The sequence below is a fragment of the Acomys minous genome, assembly GCF_964271855.1.
Source record: "Acomys minous genome assembly, chromosome: 9".
Classification (NCBI taxonomy): Eukaryota; Metazoa; Chordata; class Mammalia; order Rodentia; family Muridae; genus Acomys; species Acomys minous.
Window position 1 is genome coordinate 89,176,972 of NC_140490.1, and position 24,136 is coordinate 89,201,107.

Below are 24,136 nucleotides of genomic sequence, written 5' to 3' on the forward strand. Positions count from 1 at the left end.
AATGTAAGGCAAAAAACTTTCACTTGAACACAAAAACCGAATAAAAACAAATCTTACCATTCTACAACACTCTGAGAATAATCATATATATCATCTCACAAAGCCTATCCAAAAGTGGGGCTGACTGTCTTCATGAAAATACTGGACATGACAGGGCCTGAGAAATACTTCAGTGATTAACAGCTGGGCTGTTCTAGCAGAGGAAACCTGAGTCCGGTTCCCAGTGCCCACATCAGGTGGCTCACAACAGTGTGTGTGACTCTGGCTCCAGAGAATCCAGCTCCCTCTGCTGGCCTCTCTAGGTACCCACACCCACGAGTAGACATGCATGTAGACAGACAGACACAAACACATACACACAAATAAAAGTAAACACTGGACAGGAATTCCTTTTCAATATAGATCTCTTTGTCTTTTAAAGAACCTGAATCATTTGTACTTTGAGTTTTTACCAAAACTAGCACATCAGCTGTACAAAGTAAAACTATTAGTTAGCATACCTTTTGTACATAGTCCAATGGTCTTTCAATGTGATATGATTATCAATAATTTCATCCAGGGTAAGTAAAACTGTTAACAGTTCTCCCAAGTGCTCATACATAGTCTGTCAAAAAACCTTTAATGATTATCATTTAGTCACTAGTTAGAAGTCTCATGTGAATTTTTAAAGCAAAACACATTTGGTTTAATTATTAAATTAGTGAAAGGAGGTATCAATTGTTTATTAAGCTACAAGTCTGGTCCTCAAATGGTACTACCAGCCTAAGTCCAGTATATTTTACCTAATATTTTCTTCCTTAATTGTGATGCTGCAGATTTGTTCACTGACAACAGCAAGACTGAAGTGGAACACTACTGGGAAAAACTATGAGAGCCAGGTCATAGTAAGTGATGCCTCCTCAACTACACAGACAAAAGGGAACCCAGAAACAGGGGTGGGGTGCTAGCATTATTATACTGCCTAACCATGCAAATTGCAATGTAAAATAGGAAAATTAACTTTTACCTGAAAATGAACTCCAGTTGTCTCTATAATTTTGGGTCCTGTCCTATAATAAGATAACACACAAGTTTAAAAAAATATATTTTTGGTCACAGTTCATTCTAATTTCAAGAAATCAATGCAGAAGCAGCAGCTCTTCAAACTGTGGTATGTATTTATCTTAAGGCTGCTGGCACAAGCCAGTGCTGAGTCTGAGCTACCCTTGCTGTGCTCCTGACAACTGGCCAACGGATGACCTTAGTTTCTAAACCTAAAGGATGTGCCTTGCATACAAACAGGGGGGAAAATTCATGCACTATTAGAACTTCTCAATTGCCAACTATAATCTTTTTACTTGAGGGAAAGCCCTTAAGAACTTGTCGGACTCCTTCTTAAGTTCCCCTTCCTACCGAGAAGAGATACATCAAACTTCTAAGAGTTACAGCCTACTATGAAGCCACAGAAAGTTAGCTTTCCTTCCTATCCATCTTAGTAAATATAGTGCTTGTACACCAACTACAGAGTAAGTATTCCAGAGTATAGAAAGCACATTTAAAATTGAACTAAAACAAATATGTAATGTTATCTTTCTATGGCAGGACTAGGACTCCTCAGGATTCCACCTCAGGTACTGTGGGAGTCGGGGTGCAGGTGGAGGAACCTCTCATTTGCTCCTCCTATAAGGATCACTTTGGTGAAGAGCCACAACAGATAAAAACACCAAACTGATCAGAAATGGATGAGAATGAAGTGGTAAATGTGCCCTACCCACTTATAGAGACTATGACACAGCACAGCACAGTAGGGCCAACAAACGGATGGTGGTCACAAAAAACCAGTACTGAAGCTGCTGTGAAATCTTGGTAATGGCACCTGTGGGCCTCAGCGCTCACTGAGAGTGTAAGAGTGCACCCAGGGAGGCAGAGGCAGGCAGAGCGACATGAGCTCCAGGCCAGCCTGGTCTAAAGAGTGTGAATCATATCCCTCAACAGTGGTACAGGAGATATACAAAAAATTAATACAAAAAACCCGTTCAAATGTTAGGTATTATTTATGGTGATAAGAATAGCAAGGGCACTGTGAAAATCTATCTGATCAGCTTTCTTAATTTAGGGTAGGAATCCCGACACCTGGAAGATCATTACAATTATGGTTTGTTTTTTTTTTAGTGTAGATGGTCTACACTGGCTCCAGCCCCAAGACTGTGTAAGTTAAGAAAAGTCACATGACTTTATGAAACAGAGAGCACTAATGTACATGGGGGGGGGGGACAACAGAGACTGTGTGTAACTAATTCTGTATCAGCTCTTTTTCCCCTATGATGAAGCTTCTTTAAAATTTTTTTGTCAATATTCTTACGTAGATAGCAATCAGACTCGTGAACTTGATGAAAACTGCACCTCATAAGCCTGTAAATGTACACACATTAAAAAGGAATACACACCTTCAGTTGTAGCTAAACATTCTAAGCACTGAGTAAATGAATGAATTAAAAGCTATTTCAAATAATTACTTTCCAAAAAGTACTTCCTGCTATTTTTAAAAAGCCAGAATAATTCTACAGTGCATTACTTGTTGCTGATATACAGGGCAGCCAACTGATGAATGACATTCATCACCACTTCATAGCATCTTGTGACAAAGCAGGACAGTTCCTGAAATGACAAGGCGAGTGCATATTACACAGTTGCCTCTGAAATGCTGTAACGCAACCAAAACAGTTTTCCAGGAAAACCTCTAGACCCGGCAGCCAGACCCAGCACCTCTCTCGCCTCCTGCAGGCCAGCTCCTGCCTCCCTCTGCTAACCCTGCACTCACTCCCAGCCCTTCTAGCTCTACTGTCTCATTATGCACGCAGCCCTTCCCTGTAAATGAAGGAGAACGGCCCCCAGTTTACAAGTACAACAAAGACAGACAGCAATTACCACAAGTCACTCTCAATCACTGCACTGGTTATCTTGTTGTTTCAGTTTTGTTTTTCTCAAAACACATTTTTCTACGTAGCCTTGGCTATCCTGGAACTCGCTCTGTACATCAGGCTAGTCTCAAACTCATAGAAATCCACCTGCCTCTGCCTCCCATGTGCCACTGTGCCACCACCGCCTGGCTCATTTGCTATCTTTAATTATATATATGTAGCTTGGCACACACTCAGTGCAGTATCATTAACTTCAAGGATATTGACCAATCATCACGGAATCAGATCTACCACACCCAGACCTTCTGAAGCTCTCACCTTTTAACCTTATTGAACCAATTTCCATCTAAAATCCTTAAAACCTTAGTAAAAACCTATGTGTACTCTAAACTGTAAGCTCTCACTGAAAATTTTTCTATTGCTTTCTTGTACTGGTTTCCCTCAGCACCAAGAGCAATTTCTAACACACACACACACACACACACACACACACACACACACACACCCCTCCCTCAATAAACACACTGTATGAACTCTGGACAGTGAACTTTTTACACAGCTATTAGTGAGACCTAAATACACTTTAAAGTCTTAAAAAGTAATAATGTACTTTTTTTTTTTTTAAAGATACAGGTTTTTGCTACATACGCCAGACTAGCCTTGAACTCACAACCCTAACTCAGCCCTCTCCGGGGCTTGGAGAGCTTGAATACAGGCATCATTGATGTGCTAAATAATGGATTTTAATTTCAAACAGCTCTCCTTGTATTTGTTATTAAACTTCTGAAGGTTAAATGGTAACCAGAGCCAGGTGGTGGTGGCGCACACCTTTAATCCCAACACTTGGGAGGCAGAGGTAGGTGGATGGATCGCTTGAGTTCGAGGCCAGCCTGGTCTACAAAGCAAATCCAGGACAGTCAAGGATACACAGAGAAACCCTGTCTCGAAACTCCCTCCCTCCCTTCCTGCCCCCACAAAAAAATGGTAACCAGAAAATAAAAAACAGAAAGCATGGCAAAAAGGCAGAAATAAGTGCAGATATTCAAAGAATCCATAAAACAGAAACAGAATAAATCAAGACACACCCACTTGCTGCTTTCCCTCAGATACCTGACAAGCATCATTAGCTCACTTAGCTGTGTTACAGACACTAGTGTTCTTGGACAGCCAATGTGGCTAGAATGCAACTAAATAAATGCAAGCACTGTGGCATCAAACACTATTATACAGTAAATGGCTACATGTGAGGTTTTAAAAAAATGCAACCAAAATGTGACAACACTAAAAGCATGAAAGAATGGAAAGGATACATTTTTAAAGTGAACTAAGACACAGATTGGTAACCATGTGACTATCAGAAAAAGCAGATGTCACAGCATTGTATCCTATATAAGCTAATTATCCCTTTTCAAAATGAATCAGAGCAGAAGTGCTTCAGATTGCAGAGTTTTCTCCACTCAAGAATATCTGCAGCCAGGCCCGGTAGCACAAGCCTTTAATCCCAGCACTCAGGAGGCAGAGGCAGGCAGATCACTGTGAGTTCAAGGCCTGCCCTGTCTACAAAGTGAGTCCAGGACAGCCAAGGATACACAGAGAAACTCTGTCTCAAAAAACCAACAACAACAACAACAAAAAAAAATATATCACATATAGGTAATAAGACATCTTAGCTAGAAAATAGGGAGAAATCTAAATATAAAATTCATTTATATATATATAGCCTCATAGATTATTACCTATGGTTTAAAATTTCTCACTGGTGATATTTTATTAGTATTTAAAAGAGTTTAAGTCTTGCAGTATTTCACACTAGTAATAATATATATAATAGGCATTACACAATTATATATGTAATATCAGGGCTTTTATCATCAAAGCTTTTGCCAATAAAACTAAAAATCTATGAGACGTGTCAACTTGTTTTACTGTAGTAACCTTTGGAGGTGGGGAGTGAGGTTCAAGACAGGGTTTTTCTGTGGAGCCCTGGCTGTCCTAGAACTCACTCTGTAGGCCAGGCAGGTCTCAAACTCAGAGCTCCACTTGCCTATCTCCTGAATGCTGCGATTAAAGGGATGTGCCACAACTGCCCAGCACTGTATTATCCATGTTTACTATCTAAGAGTATTCCATCCTGAGTTATTTATGTAAATATGTATCAATAGCATTTATTTTCCTTTAGAAGGGGATATTCCATTGGTATACAGAAGCTGGAAGGCTAAACAAAACAGAGAGGCAAGCCACAGGACACTGATTCCACCTCTACATCAAGGAACAGACCGGAAAAGGTCATGTTTGCTAGAATCTGGGCGCTTCAATCAGTAGCCCCTAGAGGATTACCACAGTGGTAGACGCTCAATTTATTATACATACCAGATGCGATATCCTCACAGTAAGAATACAAAACTTTACAAAACTAAAAGGAAAGCCTGACACATTCGCTGACACTTTAAACTACCTTTCTTCAACAGCCTCCCTATCCAGCAGACTTCGTGTCAGGTCCCACCGACGTGACAGGAGGGCAGCGAAGGAGGCCCTTTGTGTTTCCAGGCAGAGCATCTAGTTGAGCTCACAGTGGCAGCTCACAACAGAAGGCTGGAGCACTTCTTTGAGCACTCTCCACCTAACCTCAGGCTGCTTTCAGAGAGAGCAGCAGCCAGCAGGGGCACAGCCTTGGCGGGGAGGTTATTTCTCTAAGCTACCAGGCTCTCTCTAGCAAACGTAGCATGAGGAAAGGTAATCTGCTTCTTCTGAAGTCCTCACTATTTTGCTCTTCCAGCCCTCCAGATCCAGGGTTAATTCGTGTGTGTGTGTGTGTGTGTGTGTGTGTGTGTGTGTGTGTGTAGAGTTCATAATACTAAGTAATAAAAATAATCCAAAACAATTTTAGTTTTTCAGGTATGTGCATGTGTGTGCACCTGTGTATGAGGATGCAGACGTGTGTGTAGGGGCCATGGAGGCCAGAGGCAACGGAGGCCTGGAGCTGAAGCAGTACATACTTGTGAGGCCCAGGCATGGGTACAGAGAACTGAACACGGTCCTCTGCAACAACAGCTCATGTTCTTAACCAATGAGCCACCTCCCCAGCACAAAACCAAATTTGTTTTAAAATTATTTTACTTTGTATGTATATGGGACTTGTTTCCATGTATGCCTGTGCATCAAGAATGCCTGGTGCCCAAACGAAAAGGGGGTATTGGATCCCTTCAAACTGGAGTTATAGACAGCTGTGAGCCACCACGTGGGTGGGTGCTGGGAATTAATCCGCAGTAAGAGCAGCCAGTGTTCTTAACAGCTGAGCCATCTCTCTAGTCCCCTCTAAAACATTTATAAATTAAAAAAAATTATGATAAATTGCCCATTAATGAAATTATACAAAGATAATATATTAAAACAATTTTTAAAAAACTGTTCACATCTCTCGATACCTTATTCCCGTACGTCCCTTACAAGAGTCACGATCTCCTGCACAACATGCTAAGAACGGCTTCACTCTCAGAATGCACAAGACCTCAGCACTTAAAGGTGCTGAACTTTTAGATTATGTGTAATTTTTATGCAAAACTTTGAAAGAAAATATCCAGCCAGGAATGGTGATGCACACATTTAATCCCAGAACGTGAAGAGGCTGAGGCAGGTGACTCTCTTAGGAGTTTTAGGCCAGCCTCGCCTATTAAGTGAGTTTCAAGACAGCCAAGGCTGCCTAGTAAGACCCTGTCTCAAATAAATTAAAAAATAGCTCAAAAGTTAAAATCTTAAAGAAAGGGAAAAAGGAGGGAGTTACCTGTAAGAATGAAACGAATCTCCCCATTTGAATTTGGCAGTCACCTTCCACCATGCTGGAATCTGTAGCTTTAAAAAGCAGCATGAGTTTTATTTCAGGCTTTTTATTTAAGTTCAACAATAAAGACAAACTATAATATTCATTCACCAGAGCACAGGACTGAAAACATTGGACATTTACACTGAAGAGAAAAATGACACGGTCATGGACTATATACACCTTCCAGCAGCCACACCTCACTGCCGAGTACACCCAAATGCTCTGGTCCAGTCACACTGATGAAATGTCCTCTACCAGTCGGTCCTAGAGACCTTGCTGCTGGCTTCACCACTCCATTCGTCACTTGTTTAACCAAATCAGTAAACCAATTAAAAACAAAAACAAAAAAACCTAAATGTTAGGGACTGGAGAGATGGCTCAGCAGGCAGGAGCACTTGGCTGCTCTTCCAGAGGACCAGAGTTTGGTTAAGAGCACACGCACACACGCGCGCGCACACACACACACACACACAAGTATTTTAAATTTGTTAAATGTTTGTTTTTCTATACATTCTATAATCATGTTAGTTCAAGAATAGTCTGTTAGCTTTTTGTTCGCTTCAGTTTCATAAAAGGTAACAACAAATGCAATTCTAAAATTTTAACTTACCTCCTTCACCATAAAACAAAAGACCATTGTAAAACTTAGTTTCAGCCTGTTTTAAAGAAAATTAAAATAATTTAACAGGTTGCTTTCAAATTCCTATGCTCTCTTAATTCTCTAATAACATGACACTACATCATTTACATGTAAATTTCTTCAAGTTTCAAAAGTTGCTTTCAAATAAACTCAGCTTCTCTTCAAAGAAAGAAGACAGCTACAACCCTGACAGCTAAGCCCGATCCCTTCAGCCTATTTCATCATCTGACCACACTCTGTGTGGCCGTTAGCACACATCTTCCCACTGGCTCAGTCAGCAGTCACAAACACATATAAACAGAAAGAAGGGAGAGGAAAAATGAAACTCACTAATGTCTACCAAAATTCAGTGGCTCCAAATCCACATAAAAAGTTCCAAACAAAACAAAAACAGCAGCTACCTCAGGATAGCCAGTGTCCACAGCAGGCGTTACCAAGTGTTACCCACTCTGGAAGTATGCAGACCTAGATTCAAACTGTGACTATTAGTGACACCAGCTGTGAGCCTCAATTTCCTCACCTGCCCTGAAGTAAGTACTCAGTGACAGCCAGGACTACAGTAAGTAACCCTTACTGCTAGGGCTGCTAGCATTACTATTACTGTAAGTGGGTCATTCAGTGTTCACTGTTTACTGCACACTGCACAACTATAAGCCTAAACTTGCTTTTAAATGATCTTAAAGAATGTAAACAATTACCTCATATTTTAACTTCTTGATCTCACAACAAAGTGCAGCATAAACAGTGATGACTTTATTTAAGACCTGGTTTCATAAATGAAACAGAAAACAGAAAAAAAGTAAATTGTAACCAATGAGAGCATTTTTTAAAATACATTTTAGGTTGAGGGTCACATACCTTGTTTTCAGTCTTTATGAGTTCCAAAAGGGAAGACTGTTCATATGGCAGAAGCTACAGAAACAAAAGAAAAGAATGTTTCTTAATTTGGGAAAAAAAAAAAAAAGACACTGAAATTTTAATACATGAGATTTTATGTATTAAATTTAAATGTACAAATTTAAATGTAATTTAGTGTTAGCATCAACTCAACTATTATGTTTAAGATAATCTCCAAAAACTAAGGAAAGTACAATACACTTAAGAAACACCTACAACACAACACAAGGCGCGCTAATGATTCTAGACATTTAACAGTGAGTCCTACCACTTTAGGAATTGTCATGCAAACATACATTTAATAAGCTATTGTAACTAAACAAGCCAAACAGAACACTAAAGAAAATAAACGCAATGCTCAGATACAGAATCGTGTGGGCGCTTTCACCATCTAAAGCAATTTCATTTCCACCTTGTTCATAAAGCTTTTCTGGTAGCTGATAACCAAAAGGAATGTTCTATCGGGTGAAAAATGAATGTCTCCTTTAATTACATACTAACTATAAAGTACATACATAAATTAAAAATAACTTCTCTCATTTGGTTTGTAATTTCTAAAGCGTTCTGAGTCTGTGACTCTTGCAGAACAGGAACACAAAATAATTGCCCAATAAAGGGATTAAAGAAAGGTCTCAGAGTAAATGGGGGAAGAAAAGGCTGTGTATGAAGATAAAAAATACAGAGATTTAAAAGCTTCTACCAGTGGAAGATAAAAGCTAAGACAACTTCATCCTTTCGTAAAACCAGGAGGTATTGTCTCACATCCACTAGGATGGCTATGGTTGGCAATAACACAGACTCCACACATTACTGTTAGGGATGTAAAACAGTTCGGCCACATCAGAAAAGGTCTGGAAGATGAGAAAGAGGCCATCAAAGTGGCTCAACCAAATAAGGCACTTGCCACCAAGCCAGATGATCTGAGTTCAATGCCTGGAACACGTATGGAAGAACTGACTCCTATAAACTATACTGTCTTTCCACACAAAGTTATGTATAAAATAAAATCCTCAGAAAATTAAGCACAGTGACCATATAACTCAGTAATTCTAAGTATATTACCTAAGCAACATGAAAACATGTCTACATAAAAACTTAAGACACACAGGTAGCATTAGTTCCAACAGCCAAAATGGAAAACCTAAATAAATGTCTACCCACTAATGAATGGATAACTATGTGGCCTAAGGGTTCCACATGATGAATACCATCCATCAATTTAAAGTATATCTATGTGTTAATACTGGCTACATCACAGATGGGCTTTGAAAACATGGGTAAGTGAAACACCAGGCACAAATGCTCATGTACCACATGATCTCATTTATAGGAAACCTCTAATGGAGACAAATCCAGAGGCAAACAGTAGGTTGACTGGTGGCCTATGATTAGTGGACGCTTGAGGCGGGGGACAAGGGCGTGTTTTAACTTAGGTACAGGATTTCCTTTTTAGATAGTGAAAATGCTCTATAATTGAAGATGGCAAGGGGCAACAGATTCTGTGAATATATATATTTTTTGTTTTTTGTTTTTTTGTTTTTTCAAGACAGGGTTTCTCTATGTAGCCTTGGCCATCCTGGACTCACTTTGTAGACCAGGCTGGCCTCGAACTCACAGCGATCCGCCTGCCTCTGCCTCCCGAGTGCTGGGATTAAAGGTGCGCGCCACCACGCCCGGCGTGAATATATATTTTTTAAACTACCAAACTGTACACTTTAAATGGGTAAACTGAAGCCAAACATTATGTCTCACACCATAATCCTAGCAGTCAAGAAGCTGGAGGAGTGCTGTGAGTTGAGGCCAGCTGGGCTGCACGGATGGGCTAACAGTACAGTGCAGTACGGATGAGCTCAACTGTACTGTCTGTCAGTTACATCTCAAAACAAAAAAAAGCTACAGTGGGTAGCACAGGAGTGCTCAGTGTGTATTACCTATCACTGAAGTGGTGACAGACCATTGTATCAAACTGTCTTATTTACACACATTAAAAAAGCAGACCCAACCGGGCAGTGGTGGCGCACACCTTTAATCCCAGCACTTGGGAGGCTGAGGCAGGTGGATCGCTGTGAGTTCCAGGCCAGCCTGGTCTACAAAGTGAGTCTAGCACAGCCAAGGCTACACAGAGAAACCCTGTCTCAAAAAAAAAAAAAAAGCCAATAAATAAATAAAAAAGCAGACCCAGCGAGGCGGTGGTAGCACATGCCTTTAATCCCAGCACTCAGGAGGCAGAGGCAGGCAGATCGCTGTGAGCTCAAGGACAGCCTGATCTACAAAAGCCAGTGCAGGACAGCCAAGGCTACAGAGAAACCTGTCTTTAAAAAAAAAAAAAAAAAAAAAAAAAAAAAAGCACATCCCCACTTTAAGACCCTTCAAGTTCATACTTTTGGCAAGTAACAGAAATGCTTTCTATCTTCATTAGACTATGACATACATGAGCTCTGTGTTCAGCAAAACTCAATGAAAAAAATCTTCAAAATCTGTTTATTTGGCTATTTCTAAAATAATCAAAATAACAAGAAATATAGCCAGTGTGTTCCATCTAGCCCTTTGCACTTTCTTGATGATAAAAAACAATAGTTAGGTCAAACAATTGGAGTTTGTGTTATTATATTTTGAGTTTTTGTCATTCTTTCAAAAAACAAATTTTAAAAACTATGTAACTTAATGGTGGAGGGTTCTATTTTCATTTCACTCTTACATTTTAAATAAAAACATAGTGTTTACTTTAAACAAAAGAGGTAATGTACCCTAAAGTAAATATATATGTTGTTTTAAATGAAATGAATTCAGACCTTTAATGCTATAGGATCAAGATTGAAATCCCAAACATCTCCAATCAAATCATCCAGGGCATCTTCAATTCTTCTCAACTGAGATGTATACTCCTCAAGAAATTTCCCGTAATTCTTAAGCTGGACTTCAGCATGAATTTCTAAATTTTAAAACAAAACGTTACAATCACAAGTAATGAATGGCAGAATACGAGCTTCAAGTAATGTTAACAGCTGCAGCAAAACGCTGTTAATTATTACTTTGAAACGTCTCACTTCTTGGAAATAAAGTTCCAAGGTTAAAGAGTCATTCGGCTTTGAACTGTCTCCACACATGTCGAAGTACTTGAAAGGCTGCAGGCCCTCACCCCAGGATCTGGGGCTTCGTCTCAGTCACGCCCCGGACAACTCAGGGTCAGATACTCATTTTCAATCACACACTCCGCTGCTGCAAAGGGTAGCAAATACCTGATGAGGAGCAGGTGCAAAACTCTATCGGTACAGAGCAAATTTTTAAAAGGTTGGTAAATTTTATACAGAGTACAATGTTAAGAATATATCTAACTTGGGCCAGAAAGCTAAAGAAGATGCTCCAACATTATAGAGAGTTTTGGGTGACTATTCAGGTAGCAAATTGTCTCTGTCATCTTCTCATTTGGAAAACTACTAATCTGCATTCCTGGCAGACTCAGATAATCAAGTTTATTCCTTCTCAAGTCTCTAATGGAATTGAAGACCAGGTAGCTTAGTTATACAATGAAGCTTAGTTGTTTAGGGGTTAAGATGTTTTTAGGTCTAGAGAGATGTTATAAGGTGATAATGACAAGATGTGATGGGGATCCATTTACATTCAGAAATTTAGACGCACCAAGATAGCAAAGATGTTTTCTTCAAGACTGTCAAATACAAATAGCCAAAACACTAAGAGTGTAACATTTCTATAATTCTTGATGGTGTCATGGTTCTTCTTGCTATAGGTAGTTTATTGTATATATGTATAATAATATAAATGTATATGTAAAAACAAAAAACATGAAAAAAAGAATATATCCAAATCTCGTTTTAAATGGGAGTTTTAGACCTGCTACACTATATTATTATTTCAGTAATGCCCAGCTTCTAAAATGCTTTACTTGTTCAATTACTTAGCTATTATGCTCAAGATGCAAAAGCCAGATAAAGCACACTGGCTGAGGGGAACTGGAGAGATGGCTTATCCATTAAGAGCACTGCTCTTCCAGAGGACTGTGGTTCAGTTCCCTGCACCATATGGCAGCTCTTTAACTCTAGATCCAGGGGAGCCAACACCACCTTCTGGCCTCTGCAGGCACTGCACAAATGTAAAATAACACAACATTTTTTTTTAAGCAGTAGTTGGGAGCCAGGTGGCAGTAGCACACGCCTTTAATCCCAGCACTCGGGAGGCAGAGGCAGGTGGATCTCAGTGAGTTCAAGGCCAGCTGGTCTACAAAGCAAGTCCAGGTCAGCCAAGGCTACACAGAGAGACCCTGTCTTGAAAAACAAAACAACAACAAAATTAAAGTAATTGTTGGGAGTCACATAATTTATATAATAACAGATAACTTTTAAGCTTAGGAAAGCTGGGGTTTTCAGATGCCTATTCATTGAAATTAATATATATTTCATCTTATACCTAAGAATCCATTACTTAGTCCAAAAACTCAACTCCAATTCCATTTCTTTTACTGATATGAATGAATTTATTCAGTTTTTGTCTTCTAAAAACCGCAAGCAAACAAACAAAAGCTTTTTCCTTCAGATTTGAAGTGGGGAGCTGTTACAAAGTAATGCTCTGACTTACACTGTAGGAAATATAACACCTGGCCTCTATTTTGCCACAGGGATTCTGTACCAGGGGCATCAGTTCAGTTCACTAAGAACTCCTGTCTCATTACAGCACTCACTTGGGTTATTTTGGAAAACAATTAGTCTTGCTAAGATTCACAGTGCAAGCCCAGCTTGGTGGCGCCTGCCTTTGATCCCAGCACTTGGGAAGCAGAGGCAGGTGGACTGATGTGAGTTCGAGGCCAGCCTGGTCTATAAATTGACTCCAGGACAGCCAAGGCTACACAGAGAAACCCTGTCTCAAAAAACAAAAACAAAAACAAAATGATTCACAGTGCAAAAATTAATGAAAACCAGGCACAGAGAAATCCCTTACCTACAGCCAACAGCCCATGTTAATTAATGTCTTACTTATTACATGGGAAATGGCTGAAGCTTAACAAGTGTACCAGAAAAACATGCTAATCGATCGCCTGGTTAGACCAACGTAAAAGACAACAACGGAAAACCCGCAGAAACACCGAGTTCCCTGCCAGTAGATAAGAACGTGACAGAAAAAGTAATGGCTTCTCCTCCCAACAAACTGCACCTCTTGGTGTATTTTTCTTATTACTTCTTAAGTTAGGATACAAAGCTACCCGTTTCACCATGGCGTCTTCATACATATGTGTTCTTTCACCCTCCTTTCCCCAGGCCTGAGGGTCTAAAAAAAAAATGCCTACTGATTATTATGCCTAACTGGTCATTCTACTTAAAGCTGAAATACTTTCAAGCCCAGTATTCCTTCACTCCAAGTTCAGTCAGTATTAAAGCAGAGACCTGAGCGAACAAATGGGGCTGGGCGGGGACGGACCACCAGACAAGATGTAGTTCACTTTAAAACCAAAAATACAACAACAACAAAAAAGGAACTTTCCATCCAGATTTTTCTTTACTAAGACCTAATTAATGCCTTAAGAAATGTTTGATAAAAAAAACAAAAACTGCACAGCACCCTCGATATAGAGGCAAATAATTACATAAAATCTGTACCTGTTATGTGTCTCTGTGAAATAATTCACAATTCAGCCGTAATTCAGCACTCCTACTTTGGGGAAAAGTAGGCAGTAAAAAAAAAAAAAAACTCTCAAACACCTTGACCCAATTTCTCTTCTATCACACAAATCAACCTCAAGTGTTTCTCTAACGTAATTAGTTTGGCTTGAACATCTTGCCGAAACAGGCTGTGCGGCTTTATAGGTTAGACCTCTGATTTTTAAAAATAAAAATGGGACGGCCTGATTTCATGAAGCAACTGGGAAGCAAATCTGATTTAAAATAATTACATTAAATAAATGTTTAAAAACCTTTTCAGCTGCAATGACAATTACAGGAGGTTTTTTTAAAAATCTATATAAAAATCAATAAGAGGTCAAGGAGGGATAAGATGATATTCCCGTGTTGATTGATTTTTCTTTTTAATGCCAGGAAGAGCTTTTTTTTTTTTTTAATGTCTTGTATGGTCCTAGAAACGTGAGCCCAAACTTCAAAAGTTGGTTTGAGAAGCTAAGAAAAACAGGAAACCGAAACGGGAACCCAGACACTTCTAGAACTGAAGGCTCAGAGCATCTGGCGCAAGCCCTGGGGTGGGATGGGCAACCGGGAAGGCTGGCCTCTCGCGGCGCGCCCCAGGGAAGCGGCGCCGCTGGCCCGTCACCCGCCACCCGCCACCGGGAGGGATGCCCGGTACGAGCGCGGGGCCAGACGCGAGCGACCCCAGCAGTCATGCAGCGCTCACGGCGCGCGTCCCGGTCCCACCCCACGGGAGAGCCCCGAGCGGGAGCGGGTGGCTGCGCAGCGCCGCACCGCACTGTCCTCCGTCCGCAGCGCCACCCGGCCCGCCTCGCCGACGCCGGGGGCTTACTCTGAGAGCCGTCGTCCACGCGGTCGAACTCCCAGTCCGGCGACAGAGTGTCCACGGCCATCGCCGCGGCGCTTCCCGCAGACACGGTCCCCACCGAGCAGCCACCGCCGCGACGCGGGCCTCACCCCACCCGCTGTCACGCCACGTGACTTCCGGCCTCGGCCCCGCCCCCGCGCGCCGCAGCCAGTGGACTCTCGGCCCTGCGGACCGCGGGCGCCGCTGGGAAAGCGAGTCGTCCGCCTGCTCCCAGCGCGGCCGCCATAGTGTGACGGCTGCTGTGGGCATCTGCATCCTCTGCCCGGCCTCGCTGCCTTTCGCGAGTGTTCTCAGGCCACATTCGGTTTCTCCTTGCCGCGTCCAGGCTGTTTTTCATACCTAAGGGAGTGACTCCCTCAGTCAAACGTAGGAAGCGCGGAAATAACGGTGTGGGGTGCAACGCAAAAACAGGGTCCTTCACCAGGACGCTGCCCTGGTCCTTGGACCAGGTTGCCTGTCTGACCAGCTCCTTTTCTGTTTTTACCCTCGCGATCTTTTCGCCCAGTCCCCGCGCCCGCACCCCCTGCACCTCCTATACTGATTGTTTCTTGAGAAAAATACCCCTGTTTGTAAAAGAGTAATGACTTTTAAGAACGCCGCCAATCTAATGGGTTTGCTTTACAGATAATAATCAGTGTTCTTCCCTTGCTTTTAAGGAGGTTTGGAGGGAATTGTATTAACCTGAGTTCCACGTTTATCCTAACGTTTCCACAAAAAGCTCTCTGCCACCACGGTTTTTAGTAAGTACTGATACGAAGCAGTCTAAATACCAAAAGTAATAATATAAAACCTAAGACATCTGGCTGGACGTGGTGGCGCACGTCTTTAATCCCAGTACTCGGGAGGCAGAGGCAAGCGGATCTCTGTGAGTTCGAGGCCAACCTGGTCTACAAAGTGAGTCCAGGACAGTGAAGGCTACACAGAGAAACCTTGTCTCAAACAAACAAACAAACAAACACTGAAGACATCTATACTCTTAATTCCTAGAGAGCTATAAAATGAAGTAGGTTTCAAATGGCATAAAAACCGGACAGGAGATTTTAGAACAATGCATATTTGCTGTTACATCTACAAACCATGTAAACATATATATGTGCTCATGTGTTTGCAAACACATAGAAAGAATTCAAATCTCATTAATCAAGACAGTGGTTTATGTGGAAAAGAGCAGGTACTGATAAATACAAAGTGGCTCTTATGTCTCTCTTGTGTCAACAGCTAATAAGCTGTTCAATCTTTTGCAAGTAGAGTTTTTAGGTTACTTGCATTATAAAGTACCCAAAGTCAATATAGAGTTTTCTCTTGAAGCGCATGTTCTGAGATGTTGAGGTTTGGACTTACTTATATTTTGAGACAAGATCTCATGATAGCTGAGCGGCCTTGAAGCTCCTGAGGCTATGGGGAGAAACCTCTAAAGACCTGAGCCACAAACGAGCATCTTCACATTGTTAGATGCAGTGACTGCTGACAAACACAAGAGGACTTCACATGCCTCTGGCTTCAGGATGCCCGGTTGGAATTTCCGTTTCTGTAGCTTGCATGGTTCTGGCAGCGTTCTTTAGGTTCCATATGGGAGCTCTTGGCAGCTTCAGGCTCACATTGCCACAAGACTAAACCCAGCCTACGAGAGAAAAAGAACACCCTGAAATAATAACGCTGAACAAAAGCCCCAGAATCAAGTCTTGCCTGGGGTGATTAGCCTTTCTTGGTACTTGAGCACACTTTCCAGCCAATCTCAGAAACTGAAATATTGAGAGCAGTGGCCTGACTGGCTTAGTGTGTGGGGGGTCATGTGCTCCATGGAGGCAGAGAGCAAAGGAAGGAGCAATGCAGTAGGCATCACTTAGCCTGGGACTGGAGGAGACAATACTCTGTGGAAACCAGTGGCTGTTATCACAAGAAGACTTATACGGCAACCGATGACAGTGATGACACCCCTGAGCCACTTGGTCATTAACAGCCAAGCATCTCACAGGGACTATGTAGCAGGCATTTGAGATAACAATTATTACAGCAGGATGGGTTTTTTTTTCCCAAAGGATTATTTCAAAATTCCCTTTGTAGTCTTTTTATTTACATGCTTACATTTAGATTTCTAGATAAAAGAACTTCTAAGACTTTACTAATAGCTAACATGTATTTGCGCTCATTGCATAATCTATAGCAAGAGAGAGTTTTGTTGTTTTTACATTTGCTTATTTATTTATTTATTTATTTATTTATTTATTTATTTATTAAATATAGGAGTGCTCTGCCTGCATGTACATGTGCTGGCCAGAAGAGGGCACCAGATCCTTTTATAGATGGTTGTGAGTTACCATGTGGTTGCTGGGAATTGAACTCAGGATCTCTGGAAGAGCAGCCAGTGCTCTTAACTGATGACCCATCTCTCCAGCCTATTGTTGTTTTTAAGCCCATGTAGCCCAGACTAACCTTGAGCTCACTATCTAGCTGAGGTTAGCCTTGAGCTCCTGATCTTCCTGCCTCTGCTTCCTCAGTGCTGGGGTTACAGGCATGTGCCACCATGCCTGGCATTTTAAAGAAATTAGAAATTTGATTTTTTTTTCTAACATAATCCAAACAGAAAAAAAAATCTGGAGAGAAGCTGAAAAGTAAACAACTTACAGCATGAAGATTTGTAAAAAGAAAAAGGCAGAAATATGTTTTGAGGAAGAGTCTAAGAAAACCGTTATGGCCAAAGTTTGATATAACCTTTAAATAAACTATAATTTCATGCTATGTCAACTAGACATTTCTATAGGAACTTTACATGGGGATCTAATAAACATCCCTGAATCCACAACTGAATTCTAGGCATTTTACTCCAAAATCTACTCTTCGGCAATGTCTTCTGTTTCTCATCTTCTTGCTCTAAATCAGTCAAAGGTTAAATCAATCTTATTTGTAAACATCTTTCAAGTTGTAAATAAAATGCGAAAGTTTTCAGGATCAAAAATGGAGTCTCATGAGGGTGACATGCTTGTAAAACAGGAAAAGGCACTTGCCATCAAGCCTGATGACCTGAGTTCAAGTCCTAAGACCCACATAGAGAAAGGTGAGAACTGACTCCGGAAGGTTGCCCTCTGACCTCCACACATAGATAAATAAAATGGAGTCTCAAGTCAGCTCTATAAAAAAACCAAAATGAGTAAAGCCAAAGTCATGAAGGAAGGGTTCAGTACCCTTGATGGCCTAATACTAGCTAGCCATCACCAAATAGTCTGGATTCCAAGGATTGCACAGAGAGCTATGCAACCTTCTGGGGAAAAAATTTCTAAAGGACTTGATGCCATGAGCTGATGCAGCCCTTGTTACAATCACTGTGGCCAAGAAAAAAACGGTTTCATAAAACTGATGTAGCCCTCCCTGTTTTTACCTTTAAAGCCTTCCTTTTTGCCTTGACCTCTTTGAACATGCCTGGGGTTTACTGTTTCCTGCTTGGCTAGTCCCCAAAACAGTATTCTTTACAAAAACTCTCATTTGGGTTTTAATTTGGATGAACAATGTTGAACTGTTACCCTTGGCTTGTATAGTATTGTTGATGGCTTGGTTTTTTTTTTCCCCCTGCCTTTATCCATTTCATTATTTTATAAATCAACAGTAAAATGAAAGAAAACGAGTCAGGGTTTTCCATCACCTGCTTAGCAGTGTCCTACAGCTGGTTGGCTGCAGTCTCTCCCTTTCTCTCCCCTCTGCCTACTTACCCACCTCACGAAGCTTCCTTGAAAGCCCTGTTGTAGTGATTGCCTTAAAATGTGCTGAGAGACATCTATCTCTCCCTGCAATTGCCCTGGAGGCTGCAGGGAATGGTTAAAAAACAAAACAGCAACAACAAAAAAACTCACCCTTATTCAAAGAGTGCACACAGTCCTGCTTTTTATTTTAAAATGATAATAAGGTGTCAGGTTTCCTTTGTAATATATCTTTTTTTTGTTTTTGTTTTTGTTTTTGTTTTTGGAGACAGGGTCTCTCTGTGTAGCCTTGGCTGTCCTAGACTCACTTTGTAGACCAGGCTGGCCTCGAACTCACAGCAATCCGCCTGCCTCTGCCTCCCAAGTGCTGGGATTAAAGGCGTGCGCCACCACGCCCGGCTTTGTAATATATCTTTTAAGAAATGCATTCAGCACCGTGCCTTGTCCCAGGAGTGGCCTGCCTTTGTGTGTCTCCCACTCTCAGTCCCTGGCTGGAGAGTTCATGACTACTGTGCCTCCAGAGACCTTCACACGGCAGCTGAAGCCCCAGTCACTCTCCCTAATGCTGGCCATCTGCCCACTCTAGGATGTCATCTCCAGTCACTGTGAGCCACAGGAGAGCCATTGCATCCAATGAAACAAGATCCAACAGAAATGTCTGCTCAACGTGTTCTCTGCTAGTAAAATAGAGGAGGAAAACCGGGCTGGGAGGTATTTTAGGTCCCTGATGATCACTGTTTGGCCCCAAGAGACCTTTAGTAAAAATGTATATACGCAATGAGATCAATAACGGGCAAATGGAATGACTTTGAATCTTACAGGCTGCCTAACTTTTTTTTTTCAGTCTGCCTAACTTTATTCTGTTCTACAGCCAACAGGCTACTTGACTCTGAGAAATCTATAAAGAGGCTTATCCGAGCTCACAATTCTAGTACCCAGGAAATCCAAACCACATGGCACCAACATGAGGACCCAACATGGCAGGCAAGCAGAAAGGGAACCCTTATTTCGCAGGCATGGCCAAGCACACAAAATGACCCTGCTTTCTAATATCCTGCTGCCTCCAAAACTAATCCGATGGCAGGAAGCCAACCTCACTGTAAGACCTCAACACTCCCCATTTGACCCCGCCTCTTATAAAGTGTCTATCACCTCAGCTCCTTTGCTAAGCCAAGCCTCTTGGTGAGCTTGGTAACAAGACATCATAGCAAAGAGAAATTGACCCAGGGAATGCTTGCTGCTCTTCCAGAGGACCAGAGTTCAATTCCCAGCACCTATAGCAGCTCACAAAAGCCTGACTCCAGCTCAGAAGCTGAAATGCCCTCTTCTGACCTACACAGGCACCTGCATACCCAGACATTTTAAAAAATAAAACCTTTTTTAAAAGCAAGTGCATCATTTATTTTTGGTTTTTCCAGACAGGGTTTCTCGGTGTAGCCTTGGCTGTCCTGGATTTGCTTTGTAGACCAGACTGGCCTCGAACTCACAGCAATCTGCCTGCCTTCGCCTCCCGAGTGCTGGGATTAAAGGCGTCTGCCACCACACCCGGCTCCAATTACAAACTTAAATGTAGAAAGTATTTACTCCCACAATAACTTTGAAGATTTTCATTGTTTTAAAAGAAAATCCTAATTGTTCTATTTTACCAATAAAGACTCAGGAGCCAGATAATATTCCTTTTTGCAGGGATGATTCAAATATGAGTGTTAAACCGGGTGATGGTGGCACACGCCATTAATTCCAGCTCTTGGGAGGCAGAGGCAGGTGGATCGCTGTGAGTTTGAGGCCAGCCTGGTCTACAAAGTGAGTCCAGGAGAGCCAAGGCTACACAAAGAACCTGTCTCGAAAAACCAAAAAAAAAAATAATAATATTAATTAATTAATTAATTAAAAAAGCAAGTACACAGCCTTATTTCCAGGGAGAAAACCCCATGTTACATTAGTACTGGGTGAGCTGATTAAGCTTCATTCTTATTCTTTTCCTCTCTCTTTCTCTCCCTCTCTCTCTCTTACTACATGTCACTGCTCCCTCTTACAGATACCTAGACTGCTGTTCTCTAGTGCCGAGCTTTTAAATCACAACATTTCTTTTTAACGTTTTTAGTTTTTATTTTATGTTTATGTGTACCACTTGTGTGCCTGGTGCCCACAGAAGGCAAAAGAGGGCATTGGATCCCCCGAAACTGGAGGTTCTGGGCATTCTGTGAGCCACCACATGAGTTCTGGGACTAAAACTCAGGATCTCAGGAAGAGCAGCAAGTGCTTTTAACTGTTCTTAACTCCCCCTGCCCCCCCCTCAATAACATCATTTCTACTGATTAATTTTAGGCAGTAATTAGAGTACAAGTTTTAAAAAACAGTTAATAGAAATGAGATTCATAGCTGGTCATGGTGGCACACACCTTTAATCCCAGCACTTGGGAGGCAGAGGCAGGTCAGGTCAACCGCTGTGAGTTCAAGGTCAGCCTGGTCTACAAAGCAAGTCCAGGACAGCCAAGACTACACAGAGAAATCCTGTCTCGAAAAACAAATAAACAAACAAACAAACAAAAAATGAGATTCATAAGGGTTACATCATCCTTGTGTACAATAAAATAGAATATTCAGGATGATAATGTATAAAAAACAGAGACAAACAGCAGTTTTCCCACACAGGCAAAGTGGCCAAAAGTCAATCTGTCAGAAAAAAACACCAAATGAGGACAAAGTGACACATGGAACTTTATTCTAAAATCCGTTTGCAGAATATCTGATCTCACTGTGATCCCTGAGATTGTGAACTGCAAAAACTTGTCTTTTGTTTGATGCAGTTCAGCCCTAACACACACCTTTAATCCAAGAGCTTTCTGTACACAGGATTTAATAAAGTTAACCCTAGGTCAAGAGGCAGTGCAAGAAACCAGCTGACAGGGATTAAAGAGTAGAAAGGATGGGCCTGGAGAGATGGTTCAGAGGTTAAGAGCTCTGGCTGGTCTTTCAGAGGTCCTGAGTTCAATTCCCAGCAACCACATGGTGGCTCACAACCACCTATTATGAGATCTAGTGCCCTCTTCTGGTGAGCAGGTGTACATGCAGGCAGAGCACTATATACATAATAAATGAAATCTTTAAAAAAAAGAAAGAAGTTTTAAAAATAGAGTAGAGGAGACTTTAATTTTAATGGTATTTAAGACAGAGTGTAGAAGTGGAAGGATATTTTAGCTCTCTGGCTCTTAGCTCTTTAGCTTTTGAGATCTTCAGCTCCCTAGCTTTTGGCATTTTAGGGCTAGCAAGCTTTTGGCTTTGGGGTTTTTGGCCTTTTCCACCTGGGCTGTCAGCTGAGTTAGTGAGCCTTTTGGGCCTTTTCCATCTGGACGTGAGCTGAGTAGGAAGGTCAGCTGGTGCTTTCTCTGCCTCTCTGAGCTAGCAGGTTTTTCACCCCAGCATCTGGCTCCCGAGTCTTCATTGGTAAAATAGAACAATTGGCATTTTCTTTTAAATCTTCAAAGTTATTGTGGGATTAAACACTTTCTACACTTAAAGTTTGTAATTGGAGCTGGGTGTAGTGTGTGGGACTGAAAACCTGAGTTCGAATCCCTGGCACCCAGGTAACAAGCTGTAACAAGCTGTGTACCTGTAACCCCAGAGCTAAAGGCAGTCTCAAAAGGGTAAGATGGGAGCCGGGTGTGGTGGCACACATCTTTAATCCCAGCACTTGGGAAGCAGAGGCAGGTGGATCACTGTGAGTTCGAGGCCAGCCTGGTCTACAGAGCAAGTCCAGGACAGCCAAGGCTACACAGAGAAACCCTGTCTTGAAAAACAAAAAACAACAACAAACAACAAAAGGGTAAGATGGCCCGGCAGGTAAAGGCAGCCACAAATCTAGCTCCAGGTTCAGTAAAAATAAATAAATATATAACTGTTTCAGGAGAATAAGGCGGAGCACAATAAGACAGAACAGCTGGCATCCTTCTCTAGCCTCCTGGTATACAGGACACCTATGTCCTTTTCTGGACTCCTGGTGTACACATGGACAGGCACAGCTCCACACATATGTACACACACACACACACACACACACACACACCAAATAAAATAAAATACAAATAAAGTAAAGAAAAAATTATCTGGGCTGGAGAGATGGCTCACAGGTTAAGAGCACTGTCTGTACTTCTAAAGGTCCTGAGTTCAATTCCCAGCAACTACATGTTGGCTCACAGCCATCTACAATGAAATCTGGTGCCCTCTTCGGGCCTGCAGGTGTTACATGCAGGCAAACACTACATAGATAATAAATAAACAAACAAACAAATAACTCTTTTAAAAAATTATCTGTGTCAAGTGAGTAAAACAGAACAAATGTAGAAGTGGAATGAACGGGGAGGAGAAAAGAGACAGAGGAGTGTAAGCTCAATTTTCTTAGCAAATCTATTTTATTACGAGCTTATTAACCCAGAGTACCTCACTTACAATCTGACTAACCTAAACAATGGGAAAAGAAGATTAAAGAACACAGTAATGAAACCGTGAAGGTATCAGTTCCGAGGAACGACTCTCCTGGTGTAATCAGCAGGATTTCTTCTGCTGGAACCTGGAGCAACCAGAACCTGGAACCTCAGCAGGAGCCCGGAGCCCTGAAGCCTTCCCTCAAGCGGTTCTCTCTAGGAGCATCTCGAAGTGGAGCGATGAACAGCCAAAACTATCCCAAGTCTCCAGAGGCCCCCAACTCCTGTTTTTGGCTCACATTTATACCTCCTCTCAGAATTTGTTCAAGGATGTTTTTCAGCTGGTTAACAACCAATCTCCCCCTCACGGTGGTTTGACTTCTAAAGGGATAAACATCATCTGCTTTCTCACAAGTCACAGGAGGATGACACCTTAAAAGAGATGAATGGGATAGAATTGAGAAACTCTGCTCGCTGACTTTTGTCTTTTGGTTGGGGAATCCATGCTGTTAGCGACGTGGACCAGCCTGATGGTCAGGCAGCTTGGGACTCTCCAGTGTGCCAGAAGTTTGTATCTGAGATAGAGGGGAAAGGTAGCCACAACACTTAAGTTCTGTAATCTAAAAGTGTCTTTCGTTTAGGCCTTTTATTTTTGGTCCTCCTCAGCTGGTGCCCTCAGCTCACATCGCTTCCTCTGTTTCGAAGACAAATTGGAATTTAAAAGGATTCCATGAAAACTTTAAAAGTCGCCTAAACATAAATTTATTTTCTAGAACAAAACAATGAGATAAAGTATTTACGTGATAAAAGTGACATTATAAGTGACACTGTGAATAATAGAATAAAGAACGGCAAGAAAAAATGTGAGAATATAGTCACTTTAATATTCTTTTTCTGTGAACTAGGAAAAACTACGTCATGATCCGTTTTATTTTTTCATTGTTGAGGACTTCAAACATGAATATCACATATTTTGATCAAATCCATCTCTACTTCCTCCCCTCCAGCCTCTATCCCAGGCGCCATTTTCTGATACCAACTTCACATGTTAGCTGCACACTCACTACGCAAAAACTCCCCGAGTCCGCTTAGTGGGCCTGTATGTACGAGGGTGTAGGATTACCTGCTGGGGGATGGGCAGCCCTTCAGGAGCCACAGGCCTGAAGAAGACACTCTTCCTCCTCAGCAGCTGCTAACTGCCAGTTGCTTCACACTTAGGGCTGGCATTTCAAAAGCCCCTCCCATGC

General features: G+C 41.7%; 1 protein-coding gene across 1 annotated transcript in view; it reads right to left on the minus strand.

Annotated features, from left to right (window-relative positions):
• The window catches only part of WASHC4 (WASH complex subunit 4), a 55,793-nt gene extending 40,898 nt beyond the window's left edge, over window positions 1-14,895 (minus strand). The window contains exons 1-9 of the mRNA XM_084796282.1: window positions 14,738-14,895; window positions 11,050-11,189; window positions 8,219-8,272; window positions 8,059-8,124; window positions 7,331-7,376; window positions 6,682-6,749; window positions 2,555-2,637; window positions 1,007-1,049; window positions 501-604 (exon numbers count right to left, since the gene is read on the minus strand). Of these exons, the coding sequence (XP_084652408.1) occupies window positions 501-604; window positions 1,007-1,049; window positions 2,555-2,637; window positions 6,682-6,749; window positions 7,331-7,376; window positions 8,059-8,124; window positions 8,219-8,272; window positions 11,050-11,189; window positions 14,738-14,798 (665 nt within the window). The 5' untranslated portion in view covers window positions 14,799-14,895. The remainder of the gene's footprint in view (window positions 1-500; window positions 605-1,006; window positions 1,050-2,554; window positions 2,638-6,681; window positions 6,750-7,330; window positions 7,377-8,058; window positions 8,125-8,218; window positions 8,273-11,049; window positions 11,190-14,737) is intronic.
• Between the last annotated feature and the right edge of the window lie 9,241 nt (window positions 14,896-24,136).